A 24,755-nucleotide genomic window follows, 5' to 3' on the forward strand; every position below is an offset into this window, starting at 1 on the left:
TACAAGAGCCAGAACGTCCCTTAGGAGAGTTCCATTACCACAGTCTCATAATCAATGTAAACATGTAGTCCATTACTTTAATGTTCACTACACTACTACAATCCTCAGTTTCCTGTATTTACCAGAATGGCAAATGCACTCACATCTGCCTTCTTATACTATTTTCTAGTATACTCCTATCTATTGTTTAATTGGTGTGATATCTACCTACATATGTCACTTACTCCTACACTCTCTCGCTCTCTCTCGCTCTCTCTCACTTTCTCATTCTCTCTCGCCCTATCTCGCCCTCTTTCTCTCTTTCTCTCTCTCTATTTTTCCATCTTTCTCTCTCGCTCTCTTTCTCTCTCTCTCTTTTTCCATCTTTCTCTCTCGCTCTCTTTCTCTCACTCTCTTTCTCTCGCTCTCTTTCTCTCTCTCTCTCTCTCGCTCGCTCTTGTTCTCTCTTTCGCTCTTTTTCTCTCGCTCTCTCTCTCTCTCGCGCTTTCACTCTTTCTCTCTTCTCTTTTAATCTCTCTCTTTCTCTTTTTCCCTTTCTCTATTTCTTTCTCGCTCTCTCTCACTTTCTCATTCTCTCTCGCCCTCTCGTGCTCTTTCTCGTGCTCTTTCTCTCACACTCTTTCTCGCTCTCTCTCACTTTCTCATTCTCTCTCGCCCTATCTCGCCCTCTTTCTCTCTTTCTCTCTCTCTCTTTTTCCATCTTTCTCTCTCGCTCTCTCTCACTCTCTTTCTCTCGCTCTCTCGCTCTCTCTTGTTCTCTCTTTCGCTCTTTTTCTCTCGCTCTCTATCTCTCTCACGCTTTCACTCTCTTTCTCTCTTCTCTTTTCATCTTTCTCTTTTTCCCTTTCTCTCTCTTTCTTTTTCCCTTTCTCTCTTTCTTTCTCGCTCTCTCTCACTTTCTCATTCTCTCTTTCTCTCTCGTGCTCTTTCTCTCACACTCTTTCTCTCTCTATCTCACTCTTTTTCTCTCTTTCTTTCTCTCACTCTCTCTTCTCTCGCTCTCTCGTTCTCTTTCACTCTTTCTCTTTCACTCTTTCTCTTTCTCCCTTTCTCTCTTGTTCTTTCTCTCTCTCTCTCTCTTTCTCTCTTGCTCTCTTTCTCTCTTGCTCTCTTTTGCTCTCGCTCTCTTTCGCTCTCTCTCTCGCTCACTCTCTTTCTTTCTCTCACTCACTCTCTTTTTTTATCTCTCTTTCTTTCTCTCTCATCTCTTTCTCTTTCGCTCTCCCTCTCTATAGCTCTCTCTCGCTTTCTTTCTCTTTCTCTTTTTCTCTTTGTCTCTCTATCGATATTTTTTTTTCTCTCTCTCTCTCTCGTTTTCTCGCTCTCTCTTTTTCTCTCTTTTTCTCTCTTTTTTCTCTTTCTTTCTCTCTCTTTTTCTTTCTTGTGTGTGGTTTGATAAGTCCTGCTCTGTGGTGGTGTACAAGAATGGGCTGAATGCAGAGCACTCTTGGGCCGACAGTGTTTATCTGCCAAACACAGGCATAATCAAGTGGCACTTTATTAGGACCTTTTCTTCTTATCTTTTTAGCTACAGAACATAGAAATGTGCCGTTTTCACATTGTGTAGACACTAGTATGGTGCTGGAGATAATTAGGTTAAAAAGATGGGTGAATTCCCCTTGACAGCCCAAATGACCTGTCCTCAATGGAGATCAAGTACTTGGTTTTATTTAGAATAATCTGATCTTGCAGATTTTTTGTGTGTGTGTGTGGCTAAAAGTGTCTATGGTTAAATAGAGGATAGCCAAGATCAGGATGTTCCAGTTATTATCCAAACTGGATATTCTCAGGCTTCGCTGAATCAAATAGTGGCCAGAAGTGATAAACATGTTTGTTATTCGTTTTTGGCAGGTAAAGCTTCTGTGTTTTCTAAACTCTTTGTGAATGTTGAAGCCACTGAACTTTGAGTCTTATTTTAAGTTTCTTGTGTGTCTTTGCGTGTGTCTCTGCGTGTGTCTCTACATGTGTGTGTAACGGCTGCTCTGTTTGTCCTTAGTCACCCTGGCCACAGATGCCTTCCAACTGGGTTACACAGAGGACGGCCACAGTAAGGGAGAGGTGCAGCTCTCCACCCCCTCAGAGACTCACCTGGGACATCCCTGTGGAGGTGAGAGTGCTGTGTGTGTGCATCATTCCCTGACACATCCTCAGACCAGGGTTTCCATTAGGAAAGGGTGTCCACCCACGGTGCTCAGAACGACAGAAATCACATTTAGATTATGGTAATGCATTAGAACAGGAGAGTAATGGCATAGTGGTGGGTCAAATAGGGAAGTAAATGGAAATACATTTGCCAAAATTATATAATTACTGTACATATAAATAATTTAAATCATTCAAAATACTTCACCAGAAAGCTTGACTTGACCAAAGAGGAATTGAGGATCATTAGCTTAGGCAAATAGACATCATGCCTATTTGGGAAGCCCACAATTTGGGCAGCGCGCATTGCAATAGGCCGAGCTGATAATTGAGTTCCGGCTGTCAGTGAAAAGCAAAACGATGTGTGAAGATAATGTGTCTTGTTGAGACAAGAAGGGAGGGGTGTGGTGACGATACAGGCGAGTCTCTCGCCAGTTCTTGCCATTCATTGTGTTGTGTCAATTGTTTGCCGTTTTAGTTTTTTAACCTTTTCTCAATAGGGGGTGCTGTTGGCACTTTGTAATAATTTCGTTCACAAATTAAACTGCCTCGTACTCAATTCTTGCTCGTACAATATGCATATTATTATTACTATTGGATAGAAACCACTCTCTAGTTTCTAAAACCGTTTGAATTATATCTGTGAGTAAAACAGAACTGGAGTTGGAGCAATGTTCCTATGAGGATGTGAGTGCTGAAATCTGCAGGCTGTTCTGAGGTCCCTTTATTAATTTGCCTGTCTTCTATTGGTTGAGATGCACTGCATACGCCTTCCCCTGGATGTCAGCGAATAGTGAGAATTGAAATGGTGTTGCTAGGCAGATCTGAGAGCTTATAAATGGGCTGGCAACGTGGGGTCCTTACTTTCTTCTCTTCGCCATGACGCAAAAAGGACCTCTGGATATCGTTCTAGAAAGCTCCCGTTATAGCCCTTAGATATATCCGGCTGTGTTTTTATTCGATATAGGTGTTAAAGACATCATAATGTTGTTATTTTAAACCGCGTTATATCAGTTTATATCAGTATATTGCGATTTTCGGATATTTATTAGTGCTGCGTTATAGTGAGTTAGACACGTCTTTGCCACATGGCTAATGTTTACTGCTAATTCCAACGTTGAAGGCGACAATCTACAACCGAGCAACGATTCTTTTGGAAAAAGGACAACTTGCCTAAGATTCTGATGGGAGCTCATCAAAAAGTAAGAACTATTTATGATGTTAATTCGTTGTTCTGTTGAAAAATGCTAAAACTCATATTCCGCCATTAATTTCGGTGCGGTCTCGCTTTAACGCACGCTGTATGTCGTAGTAACGTTAATTTTAAAAATCTAACACAGCGATTGCATTAACCTGTTGGGGATGGGGGCGCTGTTTAGACTATTTATGCTAATTTGGCTAATTTTTTTAACGGCTTCCCACAAAATCCTTGATCGTACAATATGCATATTATTATTATTATTGGATAGAAAACAGTCTATAGTTTCTATAGGAGTTGAAATTTTGTCTCTAAGTGGAACAGAGCCCATTCTACAGCAATTTCCCTGACATGGAGTCAGATTTGAGAAATGTTGGCCACTCTTCTGAAGTCAGTTATAAGGGCACTGTCGTTGCTATGACTATACGGACACTTCTTACGTCTTCCCCTGGATGCCTTTACGTGATGACGATTCCAACGGGGTCGATTGCGCGTTCACAGGCCCTACAAATGAAAAAACCCTGAAGCTAGTCATTCTTTGGGAGCTGCGTCATGAGCCTAGAGGACACCGGCGCGCACCTGTTCCAAGCGTTAGTTTAGCCTGTTATATTTCTCCGGTCATCTTTTCACTCGTTATAGGAGTTAAAAACATCATAAGGTAGTTAATTTAAAGCGTTTTATAGCAATTTATATCCGTTTAGTGCGATTTTGGGACATTTATTTTTGCAACGATGTGAAAAGTTGGGCACGCTTTCAGTTCATCCCGAACGCAGTTGACATTTCCACATGGCAAGAGGACAGCTTTCCACCAAAAGACGATTTCTCCCAAGAAAGGATCCTTTGCCCAAGATACTGATGGAAGAACAGCTCAAGGTAGGACATTTTTATTATGATAAATCGTGTTTCTGTCGAAACATTTTAGTGGCTTAGGACGCCATGTTTTTTGACGTAGCTTCGCTTGGCGCAAACTGTATTGAAAAGTAAGGATAAATTAAAAAATGTAATAACGCAATTGTATTAAGAATTAAATTGTCTATCAATCCCTGTCCACCCTATATTTTTTAGTCACGTTTATGAGTATTTATGTATAAGAGTAGATCACTGTCTAAGTGGCGCAAGGACTTTTTCTTTACCAGCTTGTCTACATTTCACATTGTCTAACCATGATTTTGGTGGCTAAATATAAACATTTTCGATCAAACTGTATATGCATGTTGTAATGTGATGTTACAGGAGTGTCATCGGAAGAATTCTGAGAAGGTTAGTGAAAAAATTAATATCTTTTGGCGATGTTGACTTTTATCGCTCACTTTGGCTAGAATCAATGCTGGGCTGCTAATTGCTATGTGCTAAGCTAATATAACGATTTATTGTGTTTTCGCTGTAAGACACTTAGAAAATCTGAAATATTGTCTGTATTCACAGGATCTGTGTCTTTCGATTCGTGTATGCTGTGTATTTTTACGAAATGTTTGATGATTAGTAGTTAGGTAAACACGTTGCTCATTGTAATTATTCTAGTCCATTTGTGATGGTGGGTGCAATTGTAAACTATGCCATCTACCTGAAATATGCACTTTTTTCTAACAAAACCTATCCCATACCATAAATATGTTATCAGACTGTCATCTAATGAGTTTTTTTGTTGGTTAGGGGCTATAAATATCTTAGTTTAGCCGAATTGGTGATGGCTACTGGTGTTGGTGGACAAATAAAAGATGGTGGATTATGCTAATGTGTTTTTAGGTAATAGATGTACATCTTTACATATTGTGTCTTCCCTGTAAAACATTTTAAAAATCGGAAATGTTGACTGGATTCACAAGATCTGTGTCTTTCATTAGCTGTATTGGACTTTAATGTGTGAAAGTTAAATATTTTAAAAAAATATTTTTTTTGAATTTCGCGGCACTGGTTTTTCAGTGGGGGGGGGGGGGGTGTGCCGCTAGCGCCACGCTGATCCTAGACAGGTTAACCTGTTTGGCGTGCAAGCCCGACGTCTGTACATTTATGACAACAGCCAGCTCAAAGTGCAGGACGCGAAATTCAAAAGATTTTTTTTTTAAATATTTTACTTTCACACATTAACAAGTCCAATACGGCATATGAAAGGTACACATCTTGTGAATCTAGCCAACATGTCCGATTTTTAAAATGTTTTACAGGGAAGACAAAATATGTAAGTCTATTAGCTAACCATGTTAGCAAAAGACACCACTTTTTTTACTATAACAGTTTATTACTCCATCAGTAGCTATCACAAATTCGACCAAATTTAAGATATAAATAGCCACTAACCAAGAAACAACTTCATCAGATGACAGTCTGATAACATATTTATTGTATAGCATATGTTTTGTTCCAAAAATTTGCATATTTCAGGTATAAATCATAGTTTACATTTCAGCTACAATCAGAAATTGCACCGAAAGCAGCCATAATATTTACAGACACCAATGTCAAATACCTAATTACTCATCATAAAACATTTCTGAAAAATACATAGTGTACAGCAATTGAAAGACAGGCATCTTGTGATTCCAGACAATATTTCCGATTTATTAAATGTTTTACAGCGAAAACAAAATACAGCGTTATATTAGCGTAGCCACAATAGCCAGAAACACTTGGGCGCCGACGACCAGTTCACATGCGCGACAGATATTAGAAATAGCATCATAAAATGTTTCTTACTTTTGGTGGTCTTCCGTCAGAATGTTGGACAAGGTTTCCTTTGTCCAGAACAGTCGTTTGGATCTAGAACGGCAAATTTCCCTCTTGATTTAGCATGGGCACTTGCCAAGTGGCACGGATCACTCCAACGTCAACAAAGTCAGAGAACGGAACACGGCAAAACTCCCGAAAAAATTTCAATAGTATGATTAAACTATATTGAAAAAACATACTTTACGATGATATGGTCACATGTATCAAATAAAATCTAAACCGGAGATGTTAGTCGTCCATAACGACAGCTAAACAGAAGGCAAATCCATGTCCCCTTTCGCGCGCTCCAGAAACAGGAAATGGACGGTCACGTCATACAAAGAGCTTTAATTCCACCTCAGACCAAGATGAACACAAAATTTCTTCTCTCACAGCCTCTTGACAACCAGGGGAAGGTCTATGAAGTGTACGCAGACTCTTACGTTTTATGCCCATGTATAGGCAGGAAGTTGAACAGAGCATCGATTTCTGACATTCCACTTCCTGGTCAGGCGATGTGCTGCAGAATGAGTTCTGTTTCACTCAGAGAAATAATTCAAACGGTTTTAGAAACTAGAGAGCGTTTTCTATCCAATAGTAATAATAATATGCATATTGTACTAGCAAGAATTGAGTACGAGGCCGTTTGAAATGGGCATCTTTTATCTGGCTACACAATACTGCCCCTTGCAGCCATAAGAAGTTAAGAACTAATGTATCTTTCATTTGCTGTCCAACCTGTATTTTTTTGTCAAGTTTAGGATTAGTTACTGATTAGATTAGGTGCCTCTCCCAAGATTTCTCCAGACATATTGTTGGCAGCTTGGCTACTTTTCTCATTGTATAACCACGATTTGTGCCGCTAAATATGCACATTTTCGAACAAAACATAAGTGTATGTGTAACCTGATGTTATAGGACTGTCATCTGATGAAGCTTATCAAGGTTAGTCAAAAATGATATATCTTTTGCTGATTTGTTACGATCGCTAACATTTGCTGCTGGTAAATGGCTTGTGTTTCTGGCTATTGTGGTAAGCTAATATAATGTTATATTGTGTTTTCGCTGTAAAACACTTAAAGAATCGGAAACATTGGCTGGAATCACAAGATGCCTGTCTTTCAATTGCTGTACACCATGTATTTTTCAGAAATGTTTTATGATGAGTATTTAGGTATTTGACGTTGGTGTCTGTAATTACTCTGGCTGCTTCGGTGCTATTTCTGACGGTAGCTGTGATGGTAGTTGCAATGTAAAACTGATTTATAGCTCAAATATGCACATTTTTCGAACAAAACATAGATTTATTGAATAACATGTTATACGACTGTCATCTGATGGAGTTGTTTCTTGGTTTGTTTGGTTGGTTCTTGGTTAGTTAGGTTGGTTTTGTGCATGCTACCTGTGCTGTGAAAAATGTCTGTCCTTTTTTGTATTTGGTGGTGAGCTAACATAAATATACTAGGTGTTTTCGCTGTAAAACATTTTAAAAATCGGACATGTTGGCTGGATTCACAAGATGTTTATCTTTTCATATGCCGTATTGGACTTGTTAATGTCGTGAAAGTTAAATATTTCAAAAAAATATATTTTGAATTTCGCGCCCTGCGCTTGAAGTGGCTGTTGTCATATTGTGCCCTGCTTGGGGCTTGCAGCAGTTTAAAGAAGTTAATGCAACCGCTGTGTCAGATTTTAAAAAAAACTTTACGGAAAAAGCAACCCATGCAATAATCTGAGACAGCGCTCAGAAATATAATAAAATTAGCCGCCATTTTGGAGTCAACAAAAACCAGAAAATACATGATAAATGTTTCCTTACCTTTGATGAACTTCATCAGAATGCAGTCCTAGGAATCCCAGGTCCACAATAAATGCTTGATTTGTTCGATAATGTCCGTTATTTATGTCCAATTAGCTACTTGGTTAGCGCGTTTGGTAAACATTTCCAAAGTCGCAAAGCGTGGCCACTATAACGTGACGAAATGTCCAAAAGTTCCGTAACAGTCAGTAGAAACATGTCAAACAATGTACTGAATCAATCTTTAGAATGTTGTTACCCTTTACTTCATACCCATCCCGGATCCGGGAGCATCCTCATCAAAAAAGCTGACTAGCATAGCCTAGCCTAACGGGACAGGGATATCATATAATATAATTTCATGAAATCACAAGTCCAATACAGCAAATGAAAGATAAACATCTTGTGAATCCAGCCATCATTTCTGATTTTTAAAATGTTTTACAGCGAAAACACTATGTATTTAAATTAGCTAACCACAATAGCCAAACACACAACGGCATATTTTCACCATGTTTCCACCGCATGGTGAAAGGTAGCCATCACAAAACCCACAAATAGAGATACAATTAATCACTAACCTTGAACAACTTCATCAGATGACAGTATAACATCATGTTAAACAATACATTTGTTTTGTTCGAAAATGTGTATATTTATAGCTACAAGTCCTGGTTTTACATTGTAGCCACCATCACAAATAGCACCAAAGCAGCCAGAATAATTACAGAGAGCAACGTGAAATACATAAATACTCATCATAAAACATTTAGGAAAAATACATGGTGTACAGCAAATGAAAGATAAACATCTTGTGAATCCAGCCAATATTTCTGATTTGTTTTAAAGTGTTTTACAGCAAAAACACAATATAGAATTATATTAGTTCATCACAATAGCCAAACACACACAGCTATTTTTCCACCGCCAGCATAGATTTCACACAAACAGCAATATAGATCAAATTAATCAGTAACCTTTGGACAACTTCATCAGATGACAGTCTTATAACATCATGTTATACAATACATTTATGTTTTGTTCGAAAATGTTCATATTTAGAGCTGCAAATCATGGTTATACATTGTGAATATGTAGCAACAATTCACCAAAATCTCCGGAGATATTTTGGACAGTCACCTAATCTAATCAAAGAACTCATCATAAACTTCACTAAAAAATACATGTTGTACAGCAAATGAAAGATACACTGGTTCTTAATGCAACCGCTGTGTTAGATTTTTTTTAAATAACTTTGCTACAACATACAAAATGCATTGTGAGACAGCGCTCACATATTCTCTGCCCTGTTGGATTCTACATATTCCACAGAAATACAAAATAACATCATAAATTGTGTCTTACTTTTGCTGAGCTTCCATCAGAATGTTATGCAAGGAGTCCTTGGTCCAGAATAAATCGTTGTTTGGTTTTAGAATGTCCATTTCTTCTGTCGAATTAGCAACCTTGGCTAGCCATGTGGCGTGAACATCTTCTCTTGGCGCAATGAACGGAAAATTCCAAAAATCCCAATAAACGTTGAATAAACTGATCAAACTCGGTTGAAAAATTCTACTTTATGATGTTTTTCTCATATGTATCAAATAAAATCCGAGCCGGAGATATTCGCCGTGTATACCGAACACTTTTCAGAAGACAATGTGGAGCTCCTTCGCGCGCCGAGGAAAACTGACAAAATGGCTGACCTGTCACTCCAAAAGCTCTTATTCGACCTCAGATCAAGCTAGACACCCCATTCAACCTTCCACTGCCTGTTGACATCTAGTGGAAGGCGTATGAAGTGCATACATATCGATAAATAAAAGCCAGTTGAATAGGCAGGCCCTGAAACAGAGCCTCGTTTTCAGGTTTTTCAATACCTGTATGGAAGTTTGCTGCCAAATGAGTTCTGTTTTATTCACAGATATAATTCAAACAGTTTTAGAAACTTCTGAGTGTTTTCTATCCAATAGTAGTAACAATATGCATATTGTATGATCTAGAACAGAGTACGAGGCCGTTTAATTTGGGCACGATTTTTTCCAAAGTGAAAACAGCGCCCCCCCTATTGACAAGAATTTAACATACATCTTGAATAACGTTCCAACCGGAGAATTAGATTGACTTCAGATGAGCGGTGGAACGGAGGTCCTCCTCATGTGCACGCGCATGGTGAAAGCATGGTCGGCTCGTGGCAGTGGTGACTAATTCTGTCTCCTTCGGCCCCCCTTCACATTAGAGTCATCAGACAATTTCTATTGACTGTTGACATCTAGTGGAAGCCGTAGGAAGTGAAAACTCATCCATATCTCGCTGTAATTTCAATGAGAGTTTGGTTGAAAATCTGCCACCCCCAGAAAAAATCCAAACAGGAAGTGGAACTTCTCAGGTTTTTGCCAGCCATATGAGTTCTGTTATACTCACAGACATAATTCAAACAGTTTTAGAAACTTCAGAGTGTTTTATATCCAATAGTAATAATAATATACATTACATTAGCATCTGGGACAGAGTAGGAGGCAGTTCACTATGGGCACGAAATTCATCCAAAAGTGAAAATGCTGCCCCCATCACAAAGAAGTTAAAACTATAATTCCTCAGAGTAAGCTATTTGAAAAATCTTCCAATCTCCCCCGCGATAATCACCAATCCTCAGTGTGAAAGAGAAATGGAAGTTATAGGCCTACTGCTGTATTGGCTATGAGTTTCATGCGCTCATTTCTTTAGCCGCCAATGGATCACGGTGTATCAATGTGTCCATATGGCAAATGCTACTAATCTTTCACAAGTTTACTTTTTAGATTTGTCATGGTTTTAAGAAACACATTTTTTTAATGAAGCTGTTCCACAAAAATCTGCATATGAAAATAATAACTGGTACTCAGAACTGTAAAAATGGTAGGATAAATTGTAAGCTTCCCCAAACTTGAAACTCACACGCCGCCTATTAAATTGCCTCCACGTTTGGAGTACATAGTCGGATTTTGCCTATAGGCTAATTTGAAGCAATGTGAAAGATACCTCATATGAGATAAAACATTCAGGTTTCAAACAATTAAGTGTGTTTTTTCAAAATGCATACTGCCTCCAGCTCACATTGTAAAGTGGTGGGTGACCCGCTGATAGCCTGTTGCCTGCATTTGAATGATGAATGAGAAGCGCGCTTCAATTACCAGTTGAGAAATAAAAAATACTATCTCTTTTTAATCGTGCACCAGCTGAGGTGCAGGAGAAATCCCGCTCAAAATAGGCTCTGTACTAACGAAAATACATAGGCCAATTTAATTCCACTAAATTAGGCAAAATAACCTATTGACCGACAAGCTACCGGTCAAATGTATTTCCATCAACTGCTTTTTCATCAATGAATAAAAAGCATAATTTGTCATTTCAAATCATATTTTATTGGTCACATACACGTGTTTAGCAGATGTTATTGCGGGTGTAGCGAAATGCTTGTGATTTTGGCCGGCTACTTTTTTAAACTTTTTTTTTTTTTTTTAAATCAGCCAAAACCCAGAAATTGCCGGCTAACAGAAACCCTGCCACAGACATCCTTTGGGAGGGGAGCATGTCTCTTTTTAGTGTCACTTGAAACACCCTGACAACATTGGCCAGCTCCCTCTCTCCTGTTCCTTTAGGGCTTGGATCAGTTCCTCGCTCTGTTTCATTCCAAGAATTCATCTCCATTGAACGTTGTTAACCACAATTAATACATGTTGAGGAACCAATTCTATGGCTTAAGTTTAGTCAAAGTATGATGCAAAGTGTTAGCATGACCTCCGTGAGCCACAATTGGGTGAAAATATGGCTGTTGCAGTGACTGTATTACCGCCATTACCGTAAAATTTTATGTGACTGAGTCACGGTAATCTCCTCTTATCAATCAATCAATCAAATGTATTTATAAAGCCCTTTTTACATCAGCAGAAGTCACAAAGTGCTATACCGAACAGCAAGCAATGCAGATGTAGATGCAGGATGGCTAGGAAAAACTCCCTAGAAAGGCAGGAACCTAGGAAGAAACCTAGAGAGAAACCAGGCTCTGAGGGGTGGCCAGTCCTCTTCTGGCTGTGCCGGGTGGAGATTATAACAGTACATGGCCAAGATGTTCAAATGTTCATAAATGACCAGCAGGGTCTAATAATAATCACAGTGGTTGTAGAGGGAGAGAGAGAGCGGCGCGTTGGTAGTACCCAACTCCCTAATGAGCGTCAGGTTACTAATGGCCTCGTAATCAGGACTCTTGTCCCTTTATCCACTCTGACATCAATTCAAAAATGCAATCCAAAATCACATCAAACACATCATCAAAACAGTATGTGCTTTTAAAACTCACCTCACTGTGATTCATCAATTTTAAGAAAGAAGTTCAACAACAGGTTGAAACTGAGTGGAAAACATGGTCCTTTTGGATGTTGTTTCAAAGCCTAACACAACAAAATGGACAGTGTTTTCTAAGGTGATTATTGCATGACATTAACCGGCGGACAAAATGTCATTTTCAGACCTTCTCTTTTTGTCTTTCATCTATTTCTTTTCCTTCATCTGAGAGGTGGCATCTCTCTCTCTCGCTTTCTACCGGCCCACATTCCACCTTTCTACCGGCCCACATCAGTCAGATAATCAGGGAAATGAACACAGTTAATCATGCAGCTGACCAAAGATTGTACTTCTGGTTTAACAGAGATTACCCTTTCTTTCACACATACAGTACTCAAAAAACTCTACCTCCTCCACCACCCACCTATATCTCCACCTCCTGTACATACTTATACCCCAGCAGTGCAGTGCTAACTGCCTGTCTGTGGGAACGCTGGGGAGTTTCACTCCTGGAAATTACCTCAATATGCAGCTATGGTTGACAGTTACAGAGCTCAGAATTTTGCACACATAATATACACCCACACACACAGCCTGGTGGCCTAGTGACTGAGGAGTTTTGGGGGACTTTGCACCTGTTCATTATTAGCTTAGAGTTGAGGACCAATTAAATCAGATTCCCTCCCTCTCTAAGATTGCATCACTATCCCCTTCATTTGAGGACGATGACTGATTCAATATTTTATTAATGAAAAGTTGTTTTGTGTTAAATTACATATCACATTATTTAGTAATGACAGAATGCATTTGAAACCCCATGCACAGTAAAACTATTGTATGACTTAATACAAAAATGTATTATTTTATCGATGGGAGTGGGGAAAAAGGTGCTTGTGCACTGATAAGCACACCAAAGACAGCATTTAACTAAGAGTAATAAAATAAAGACGGCACTTCGAAAAGCCTATTTCACACCATAGCCTGCTCAATTTGCAAGATTTCGGCACAAATGAAAATGTGGCATTGACCGTGGATTAATGTTTCATCATTGTCTCAATGAAGAGTTTGGCATTCGACTAGCCACGTGTGACATGCACGCGCAGTTTTAAACCGGCTAGACTTAGCGGCAGGTCGGACAAGCAATACTCTATCTATCCACCGTTGTAGTACAGATGAAGCCTGCACTGGAATGTCAAGCTAACTGAAGATGACTAGCTTTAGAAAACCCTGAGTAACTGCTTTGTAAGATACTCCTCAGGCTGCCCACAATAGAAAAGTGCCTGAGGAAAAATACTCTTAAATATAGTCCTCAAGGTTATCTATGTCCTGTAGCAGCAGTGATAAGTTACCGTCAGTGACAGTTTCTCTGGACCACTAACTAACCCTGGCCACCATTTAAAACTATCATACTCTAACTATTACTAGCTCTGGGGACAAGCAAAGCGGAAGGACGTTGTGTGGTTCTTCTCAAACTCACAGAAGGCGTTTCCATTATCACACAGGCACACTCAAGCACACCGCTCACGTAACAGGTTTAGGCCAGGGTGTCGTGGGTGGTTTTTGTTGAACTACTTTCTTTCCTCTTCATAAATTAACTAGGCTATTTTTCATTTAAAAGTTTCAATTCGCTACTAAGAAAAGTCAGTCGAGCCCTCTCCCGCTAGGATGAACGATATGCATCTTGTAATGATCTATTGATAGGTATGTGTCACGTTCCTGACCTGTTTTCTGTTAGTTTGTGTATGTGTTAGCTGGTCAGGACGTGAGTTTGGGTGGGCAGTCTATGTTTTCTGTTTCTATGTTGGTTTAATCGTGACCTGATATGGCTCTCAATTAGAGGCAGGTGGTTTTCATTTCCTCTGATTGAGAGCCATATTAAGGTAGGTGTTTTCACACTGTTTGTTTGTGGGTGGTTGTCTCCTGTGTCTGTATGTATGTTCGTGCCACACGGGACTGTAGCGTTTGTTTGTAGTCGTGTACCTGTTCGTGCGTTCTTCAAGTTATATGTAAGTTCGTGTCCAGGTCTGTTTTCATCGTTTATTTGTTTTGTAGTTTATTCAAGTATAGTTCGTTTTCTGTCTACGTCGTGTTTGTTGTTTTGTCGTGTCTTAAATAAATCATGTCATCATACCTCGCTGCACATTGGTCTTCAGATCCCTCTCTCCTCTCCTCGTCTGAGGAGGAGGAGGATTTAGAGTATCGTTACAGAACCACCCACCAAATTACCAGAACCAAGCAGCGGGGAAAAGGGCAGCGAAAGCAACCGCAGAAATCCCAGAATTCATGGACATGGGAGGAGATCTTGAATGGAGAAGGACCCTGGGCACAGGCTGGGGAGTATCGCCGCCCCAAAGCTGAGCTGGAGGAAGCGAGTGCTGAGCGGCGGCGATATGAGGATTCAGCACGGCAGCGGGACAGGTACGAGAGGCAACCCCAGAAATTTTTTTGGGGGGGGGCTAGAGAGGAGTGTGGCTAAGCCAGGTAGCAGACCTGAGCGCACTCCTCGTGCTTATTATAAGCAACGCGTCACTGGTCAGGCACCGTGTTATGCGGTTAAGCGCACGGTGTCGCCAGTGCGTGCCCATAGCCTGGTGCGCTATAGGGCAGCCCCCCGAAAGTGTCAAGTGAGTGTGGGCATCCAGCCGGGGCGTATTGTGCCTGCTCAGCGCGTCTGGTCTCCGGTACGCAGTTTCGGTCCAGGGTATCCTGCGCCGGCTCTGCGTGCTGTGTCTCCGGGGCGCTGGGAGGGTGCAGTGCGTCCTATGCCTACGCTCCGCTCGTACCGGGCAAATGTGGGAGTGGAGCCTAAGGGAGAAGTGCGCGTAGTAGGCACTAGATCTCCAGTGCTCATCCACAGCCCGGTTCAACCTGTGCCTGCACTCTGGAGGGTACGGGCTGGAGTAGTATGCCAGCCTGGGGGAGTGGTGCCAAGGCTGCGCACCAGAGCTCCAGTGCTCCCCCACAGCCCGGTCCTTCAGGTGCCTTTTAACATCAAGCCTCCTGTAGGTCTCTCCAGCCTGGTGGGTCCTGTGGCAGCCCCACGCACCAGGCTGTCTCTCCGTCTCCTCCCTACAGGTGTGCCCGTCTGCCCAGCGGTGCCTGAACTGCCCGTCTGCCCAGCGGCGCCTGAACTGCCCGTCTGCCCAGCGGCGCCTGAACTGCCCGTCTGCCCAGCGGCGCCTGAACTGCCCGTCTGCCCAGCGGCGCCTGAACTGCCCGTCTGCCCAGCGGCGCCTGAACTGCCCGTCTGCCCAGCGGCGCCTGAACTGCCCGTCTGCCCAATGGCGCCTGAACTGCCCGTCTGCCATGAGCCTGCAAAGCTGCCCGTCTGCCATGAGCCTGCAAAGCCGCCCGTCTGCCAAGAGCCTACAGAGCCGCCCGTCTGCCAAGAGCCTACAGAGCCGCCCGTCTGCCAAGAGCCTACAGAGCCGTCCGCCAGACAGGAGCCGCTAGAGCCGTCCGCCAGACCGGAGCCGCCAGAGCCTTCCGCCAGACCGGATCAGCCAGAGCCTTCCGCCAGACCGGATCAGCCAGAGCCTTCCGCCAGACCGGATCAGCCAGAGCCTTCCGCCAGACCGGATCAGCCAGAGCCTTCCGCCAGACCGGATCAGCCTTCAGAGCCGTCCAGCCAGGACCAGCCTTCAGAGCCGTCCAGCCAGGACCAGCCTTCAGAGCCGTCCAGCCAGGACCAGCCTTCAGAGCCGTCCAGCCAGGACCAGCCTTCAGAGCCGTCCAGCCAGGACCAGCCTTCAGAGCCGTCCAGCCAGGACCAGCCTTCAGAGTCATCCAGCCAGGATCCGCCAGAGCCAGCCAGCCAGGATCCGCCAGCCAGTCCGGTGTTGTCCCTCAGTCCGGAGCTGCCGTCCCTCAGTCCGGGGCGGCCCCTAAATCCAGCGGGACCCATGTCTAGGGTTCCCAGTCCAAGGTCGGTGGCGAGGGTCGCCACCTTGAGGAAGACACAGAAGCGGGGATTTACTATGGTGGGATTGGGACAGCGTCCGGAGCCGGAGCCACCACCGTGGTCAGATGCCCACCCAGACCCTCCCCTAGACTTTTGGTGGTGCGTTCGGAGTACGCACCTTGAGGGGGGGGTTATGTCACGTTCCTGACCTGTTTTCTGTTAGTTTGTGTATGTGTTAGCTGGTCAGGACGTGAGTTTGGGTGGGCAGTCTATGTTTTCTGTTTCTATGTTGGTTTAATCGTGACCTGATATGGCTCTCAATTAGAGGCAGGTGGTTTTCATTTCCTCTGATTGAGAGCCATATTAAGGTAGGTGTTTTCACACTGTTTGTTTGTGGGTGGTTGTCTCCTGTGTCTGTATGTATGTTCGTGCCACACGGGACTGTAGCGTTTGTTTGTAGTCGTGTACCTGTTCGTGCGTTCTTCAAGTTATATGTAAGTTCGTGTCCAGGTCTGTTTTCATCGTTTATTTGTTTTGTAGTTTATTCAAGTATAGTTCGTTTTCTGTCTACGTCGTGTTTGTTGTTTTGTCGTGTCTTAAATAAATCATGTCATCATACCTCGCTGCACATTGGTCTTCAGATCCCTCTCTCCTCTCCTCGTCTGAGGAGGAGGAGGATTTAGAGTATCGTTACAGTATGCTGTATCTTAATTTGAGCCAGTTCCACACAGCAGGAAAAAAATAATCCTGCAGCAACAGGAAATGTGAATTGTTATGTGGATTAAAATTAATACTACTTTTTTTGTAGGAGTTGATGCATTTTTTCTTTACGGCAAAACAATTCTGACATTTTAAAGTGGAAATTAGAAACTTTTTAAACCTTGAATACAGTGCAAGTTTGCATTTCCTTCTGTGCAGGAAAAGTTCTGCTATAACCGGATGATTAAATTAAGATACGGCATCTGTAGGACAGGCGGCTGTCAGTTACAAAGCGAGCGAGGACGGTGAAACACTGCTGGTTTCACTGTTTGCTGTCTGTGCTGCCTCCCAGTACATGTGTGATTTGTGTGTGCTGAGGTTGGTTGCAGTCAAATTTCTTTACACGGAGGAGAGAGCATGATGCTTCTTCATCGTCTCTCTGATTGAATTTGCACGTCCCATGTAATGTAAGTGGTAACGATGAGTCGAAATACACTAAACAATAATTAGGCTTTCTGGCACATTTATTTTCTTTTGCGTGTTTCATATTCCCAGCCATGGAGCCGTGGCCATTGACTGTGCTTTAATTGACGACGAAACAGCAAGTGTTGACTAGTTTATAAAAGGTGTCGAACTGACTGAATAAAGTCGATCTCTTATACCCCTTTGCCATTAATAAATCATACAACATAGTTATACACTGAGTGTACAAAACATTAGTAACACCTGTGCTTTCCATGACATAGACTGACCAGGTGAATCCAGGTGAAAGCTATACTCCCTTATTGATGTCACCTGTTAAATCCACTTCAATCAGTGTAGATTTTTTTTTAACCTTTTACTTAACTAGGCAAGTAAGTTAAGAACAGATTCTTATTTACAATGACTCTAGCGCTGAGATGCATTGCCTTAGACCGCTGTGCCGCTCGGGAGCCCAATGATGAAGGGGAGGAGACAGGTTAAAGAAGGATTTTTAAGCCTCGAGACATGGATTGTGTATGTGCCATTCAGAGGGTGAATGGGCAAGACAAAATAGTTGTGCTTTTGAACAGGGTATGGTATTAGGAGCCAGGCGAACCGGTTTGAATGTGTCAAGAACTGCAGCGCTGTTGGGTTTTTCACACTCAACTGTTTCACGTGTGTATCAAGAATGGTCCACCAACCAAAGGACATCCAACCAACTTGACACCGGTGGGAAGCATTGGAGTCAACATGGGCCAGCATCCCTTTCGACACCTTGTAGAGTCCAAGCCTCATCTAAATATTAGCAATGTGTTCCTAATGATTTGTACACTCAGTGTATGTCTATGGAATCGCATCGGGACAAGTAAACCAACAATTTTGTTTCTATTTTTCTAGGATATGTGTCACGTTCCTGACCTGTTTTCTCTTGTTTTGTATGTGTTTATTGGTCAGGGCGTGAGCTGGGTGGGCATTTCTATGTGTTGTGTTTCTATGTTGGGTTAAAGGGTTAATTGACCTTGAATGGCTCTCAATCAGAGACAGGTGTTTTCGTTCTCCTCTGATTGAGAGACATACATAGGGAGGTTGTTTCTCACTGTTTGTTTGTGGGTGATTGTCGCTGTGTTGTCGCTGTGTCTATGTCGATGTTCTATGTTGCATGTGTAACAGATGGATAGTGTACTCTCCATGCGTTGTGTTTTCTAATAATAAATCACTTCGGCCAGTGGTCCCAGTTGAGCATCATTTATTTCTGCTGTTGTTAAATGGAAAACAGCACGTTAGTTGTGCAGGGCTTAACAGTGTTGATGGCTGTCGATGACAAAATCCCTTGCATCACATTTTCATACTGGGCGAACAAAATACAAAAATACAATACAAAATATAACATGTATAAATACCTGTTGTTAAATGGGAAACAGCACGTTAGTTGTGCAGGGCTTAACAGTGTTGATGGCTGTCGATGACAAAATCTGTAGCATGAAGACAACTGTGTTAGCCGTGGATTATGTGACCATGACATCGGTGTATGCTAGCTAACACAATTATTTACAGCAATCATATGCCAAAGCACATCCCAGAAAACCCCTCAATCCCTAACAGGTCCCATATACCCACACATGTATAAAATCAGTAACGTACAGCAAACTTGTACACATTGTAAAATAGAAAATAGAAAACAGTATTCAGAACGTGACCTACCCCTTGCATCACATTTTCATACTGGGAAGACCTGACGTTCGCGATCTCCCCCTATCTGCAAGTGGGGCCAATCACAACACCCCTTATTGTCATCAGAATTGAACTAACCAAAAAGAATGCTTGAACATCAAATACACATTTCTTTAGAGGCAAGTGGAAACATAACCAACCCTGTTACACATGTATGCACTAGTTCATTCGTAGCTTCACGTTCGTCAGTTTTGTTATTTTGTTAGTTTGTTAAAGTGTTTCGTTTCATGTTCATCTTCGTAGAATAATAAAAGAAGATGGCTTATTTTCCACATGCTGCGCATTGGTCCTCACTCTCTACTATAGACGATCGTGACAATATGAAGACCATGTCGGTCGGGACTTGCCAGTGTAGCCTATCGCATTGGAGAGAAAGCCCTTCATTTGGCTTCCTAATTTGCATACTGTTTGGCTTTTTGGCGATTATCTGCAGATAAATTATAAAAACATTTGATGAAGATAGTGAATCATTACTGCAGGAACAATTGGTAGTGTCGAGAGAGACTCATTCTATTCCAAATATGATAATGATCATTTTAAATACATTTCTGTAAAATCAGAAAGATAAATATTTATTTAAAAATAAAATCAATTTATCCTTGAATATATTTTTCAAGATACAGTGCATTCAGAAAGTATTCATACCCTTTTACTTATTCCACATTTTGCCTGAAATCAATTTTTTTTTTTTTTTTTTCTCACCCTTCTACACACAATACCCTATAATAACAAAGTGAAAGTATGTTATTAGACATTATTGCAAATGTATTTAAAATGAAATTCAGAAATATCTAATTTTCATAAGTATTCACATCCCTGAGTCAATACTTTGTGGAAGCACCATTGGCAGTGATTACATGTGTAAGTCTCCTAAGAGCTTTCCACACCTGGATTGTGTACATTTGCTTATAATTTTTTTCTAAATTCTTCAAGCTCTGTCAAATTGTTTTTTGATCATTACTAGACAACCATTTTCAGGTCTTAACATAGATTTTCAAATAGATTTAAGTCAAAACTATAACTTTGCCACTGAGGAACCTTCACTGTCTTCTTTGTAAGCAACTCCAGTGTAGATTTGGCCTTGTGTTTTAGGTTATTGTCCAGCTGAAAGGATGAATTCATGTCCCAGTGTCTGGTGGAAAGCAGACTGAAACAGGTTTTCCTCTAGGATTTTTACCTGTGCTTAGCTCCATACTGTTTATTTTTTCTCCTGAAATATTCCCCAGTCCTTAATGATAATTACAACAACAAAAAATATTGAACCACTATTTAACTAGTCAGTAAGCACACCCATAATGTGATGCAGCCACCACTATTATTGAAAATATATGGAGTAGTGCTCAGTAATGTGTTGTATTGGATTTGCCCCAAACGTAACACCTTGTATTCAGGACAAAAAGTTAACTGATTTGCCACAATTTTTTCAGTATTATTTTAGTGCCTTGTTGCAAACTGGATGTGTGTTTTGGGATATTTTTAATCTGTACAGGCTTCCTTCTTGTCCCTTTGTCAATTAGGTTAGTATTGTGGAATAACTACAATGTTTTTCATCCATCTTCAGTTTTCTCCTATCAGTCATTCAAATCTGTAACCGTTTTAAAGTCACCATTGGCTTCATGGTGAAATCCTTGAATGGTTTTCTTCCTCTCCGGCAACTGAGTTAGGAAGAACGCCTGTATCTTTGTAGAGACTGGGTGTATTGATTTTTACCCATCTACCAATAGGTGACCTTCTTTGCGAGGCATTGGAAAACCTCCCTGGTCTTTGTGATTGAATCTGTGTTTGAAATTCACTGCTCGACTGAGGGACCTTACAGATAGTTGTATGCGTTGGGTACAGAGATGAGGTAGCCATTCAAAAAGCATGTTAAACACTATTATTGCACACAGTTAGTCCGTGCAACTTATGTGACTTGTTAAGCAATATTTTACTCCTGAACTTATTTAGGCTTGCCATAACAAGGGGGTTGAATACTTATTGACTCAAGATATTTCAGCTTTTCATTTTTTATTAATTTGTAAAAATTTCTAAAAACATAATTCCACTTCGACATTATGGGATATTGTGTGTAGGCCAGTACCAACGTTTTTTGTGTGCTTTAATAAAATACACAATTTGAAGAACGAACGTCGTTGTGGCAATTCCCATCTTGCAGTAATACTGTAATTAAGACTTTAATCTCAAGAGAAGACCGGTTTAATGTCTTTAAGGTTTAAAAAAGAAAAAATCCTGATCATGTGATATCCATTATAACTAACAGTATACTGAATTTGTGGACTACAGGAAAAAGAGGGCCGAACACACCCCCATTCACAACGATGGAGCTGTAGTGGAGCGGGTCGAGAGTTTCAAGTTCCTTGGTGTCCACATCACCAACAAACTATCATGGTCCAAACAAACCAAGAAAGTTGTGAACAGGGCACGACAATGCCTTTTCCCCTTCAGGAGACTGAAATGATTTGGCATGGGTCCACAGATGCTCAAAAAGCTTTACAGCTCCACCATTGAGAGCATCCTGACCGGTTGCATCACCGCCTGGTATGGCAACTGCTCGGCATCCGACCGTAAGGCGCTACAGAGGGTAGTACGTACAGCCCAGTATGCCCTACCCTCCCGAGTGGCGCAGCGGTCTAAGACACTGCATCTCAGGGCTACTCCCAATTAAACCCTAACCGACTGTGATTGGGAGTCCCATAGGGCGGCGCACAATTGGCCCAGCGTTGTCTGGGTTAGGGTTTGGCCAGGGTAGGCCGTCATAAGAATTTGTTCTTAACTGACTTGCCTAGTTATATAAAGGTTCAATTTAAAAATCCTGCCATCCAGGACCTATATACTAGGCATGTCAGAGGAAGCCCCCAAAAATTGACAAAGACTCCAGTCACCCAAGTCATAGACTGTTCGCTCTGCTACCGCACGGCAAGCGGTACCGGTACACCACGTATTGGTCCAAAAGGCTCCATAACAGCTTCTACACCCAAGCCATAAGACTGCTGAACAATTAATCAAGTGGCCACCCGGACACTGAGGGATGGCCAATCCTCTTCTGGCTGTGCTGGGTGGAGATTCTAAGAGTTCACGGCCATTAACGCCAGATCATTCTTCAAGATGTTCAAATGTTCATAGATGACCAGCAGGGTCAAATAATAATCTGTGGTTATAGAGGGTACAACAGGTCAGCACCTGAGGAGTGGGGATGCATACTTAATATAGGAGAATTACACGAGATAGGTCAGTCTGACCCTAGCCCCCCAGCAAATAGACTATTGCAATATAGATAGATATACTGTAGACTGAGACAGGAGGGGTTGGGGGACAATGTGGCCCCGTCCGACTTTACCCCCAGACAGGGCCAACCAGGCAGGATATAACCCCACCCACTTTGAGAAAGCACAACCCCCACACCACTTTAGGGATATCAACAGACCAACTTACTAACCTGAGACAAGGATGAGAAAAGCCCACGAAGGTGTCCCCCACCACACAAGCTCGAGGGGGCGCAAACCGGACAGGAAGATCACGTCAGTGACTCAACCCACTCAAGTATAGCGGAAAAAATGCCTGACGTGACACACCCCTCCTAGGGATGGCATTGGAGAGCACTAGTAAGCCAGTGACTCAGCACCTGTAATAGGGTCAGAGGCAGAGAATCCCAGTGGAAAGAGGGGAACCGGCTAGGCAGAGACAGCAAGGGTGGTTCGTCACTCCAGTGCCTTGCCGTTCACCTTCGCACCCGTGAGGCAGACTACACTCAATCATAGGACATAGATAGGCAGACTGTTCCATAAAAATGGAGCTCAATAGGAGAAAGCCTTGTCACCAGCTGTTTGCTTAGAAATTCTAGGGACAATAAGGAGGCCTGCGTCTTGTGTAGGTATGTACGACAGGACCAAATCAGAGAGATAGGTAGGAGCAAGTCCATGTAATGCTTTGTAGGTTAGCACTAAAACCTTTAAATCCGCCCTAGCCTTAACAGGAAGCCAGCACTGGTGTAATATGATCAAATTTGGGGGTTGTAGTCGATAGACGTAATATAAACTAGCCTTTAGTCTGGAAATCTTTGGTTGTTTAGTACACTACAGTACTCACTATGTTTAGCACATGGTCTCACAAATGAATCCTTAAAGAGATGGGTGGGGCTAAGGCTTAAGAGGGTGTGAACGATGGTGAATGGTTTAGACAAAGAAGATCTCTCCAGTAGGTCTACCAGTCAAAGGCCATTTTCTCAAATGTGGGGTTTCAAGTTTATCAACTTTCAAAGCAGGGCTACTTTCCCATTGTTCCTCAACTGCAGTGTATGATATACCATTTTCTAGCTTGAGTCTCTACTTTTATCCAATTAAAAAAACAAATTTTCAAATTTTGCTACATAAGACCGAATCAAGCCCGTCCCTCACATATGATACATTTTTGGGGTTCAATCCAAGATTCTAACAGCTGTATTTAGCACTAACTGAAGTTTATTTAGTGCTCTATCGAGGCAGCCTGAGAAGTCTAATCTAGAAGTGACAAAAGCATGGCTTAGCTTTTCTGCATCCTCTCCATCCTCTTTCTATCTTTATCTCTCGCTGTCTTTCTTTCTCTCTTCCTCTCTCTCTCAGTCCTCTTTGGGGGATTTACTGAGTGACATGATAATCAATTAAAAGAGCGAATCACAACTATTGAGGCGGAAAAGTGTTTATGGTGCACCACGGAAATAATTCCCCGTAACCCGAGGTAGTAGGAACATATGGTTCATTCTAATAGCTAGCCAGCGTAACTCTGCTATCCGTCCTGTAACATATGATATGCACTGTACACTGTCTTCAAATAGAAAAAGTAAGGACACGCCATCAAAGGCAGTAGATGATGTCGTGGTTCTACAGAACACTATCCCAGTAAAAAGTACAATCACAGTCTTTTCCGTATCAATGGCAATGATGCAGAACACTACGACTTTTGTAAAGCACTGGAGGAGATTGTTGAACCCATCTCTGTGGGAGATGGCTTGCCACTGGTAGTTTGAGAAAAGTGTCAAACTCTTCTTAGAAGATACTACAAAAGCAGCTGTGAATTGGAAAGAATATGCAGTTTATTTTGAGAAAGAAAATAATAACCAAGTTCTATTTGTTGCACACGAACACAAAAACAATACTGGCCCCCGGATGTAGCACACTTATGGGGACGTTCTAAGGGTTGCGCTAGATGGTGATGGACAGAGATGAGCCAATTAAAACCTGCCGTTGTTTCGTCCGCTCCTGCCATAGGCTTCCAGTCAAGTCCCGTTCTGAGGCGCTTGGAAACCAGACGGTTCGACAGAGAGAGATTAACTAGACACTAGATCTGAAAGGATTATCTGGTCAGTGAGTGACCAAGATATGTCTAGATAAAATGTAGTTATGAAAGAGGTCTTCATGAAATAAACTCATAAAAATGAACAAGCTTTTAAGTGCCTCCCCCCTCTCTCGCTCTCTCTCTCCATGTCTTTCCTCCCCTGCTCTCTCCATCACTTTCCTCCCCTCATCTCTCCATCTTTCTCTCCTCAGGTTCAGGAGCAGGTGTCCATCTCTCTGTCTGTGGCACAGGCCCTAGCTGAGGATGTGGACTGTCATGTCTTCCCCTTCAGGGACTTTGGGAAGGGACGCATCAAGAAGCTGAAGATCAGCCCAGATGCCTTCATTCAGTTGGCTCTGCAGCTAGCTTACTACAGGGTTAGTTAAAGGGAATGTCCTTCATTCAGTTGGCTTTGCAGCTAGCTTCAGGACTGTGCTCAGACCATTGGGGGTGCTGGTGCTCTTGGGGGAGGGGGTATTTTCTCA

At 42.0% G+C, this 24,755-nt stretch overlaps 1 protein-coding gene across 2 annotated transcripts in view; it reads left to right on the forward strand.

Moving 5' to 3' along the window:
• LOC129855742 (carnitine O-palmitoyltransferase 1, liver isoform-like) overlaps positions 1-24,755 on the forward strand; it is a 71,057-nt gene that overhangs the window by 43,323 nt on the left and 2,979 nt on the right. Inside the window, exons 7-8 of one of the 2 annotated variants that reach the window (XM_055923725.1) lie at positions 1,997-2,107; positions 24,483-24,647. In XM_055923725.1, coding sequence (XP_055779700.1) covers positions 1,997-2,107; positions 24,483-24,647 — 276 coding nt within the window. The remainder of the gene's footprint in view (positions 1-1,996; positions 2,108-24,482; positions 24,648-24,755) is intronic. The other variant, XM_055923726.1, reaches the window with a different exon arrangement.

Source organism: Salvelinus fontinalis, chromosome 5 (genome assembly GCF_029448725.1).
Source record: "Salvelinus fontinalis isolate EN_2023a chromosome 5, ASM2944872v1, whole genome shotgun sequence".
Lineage (NCBI taxonomy): Eukaryota > Metazoa > Chordata > Actinopteri > Salmoniformes > Salmonidae > Salvelinus > Salvelinus fontinalis.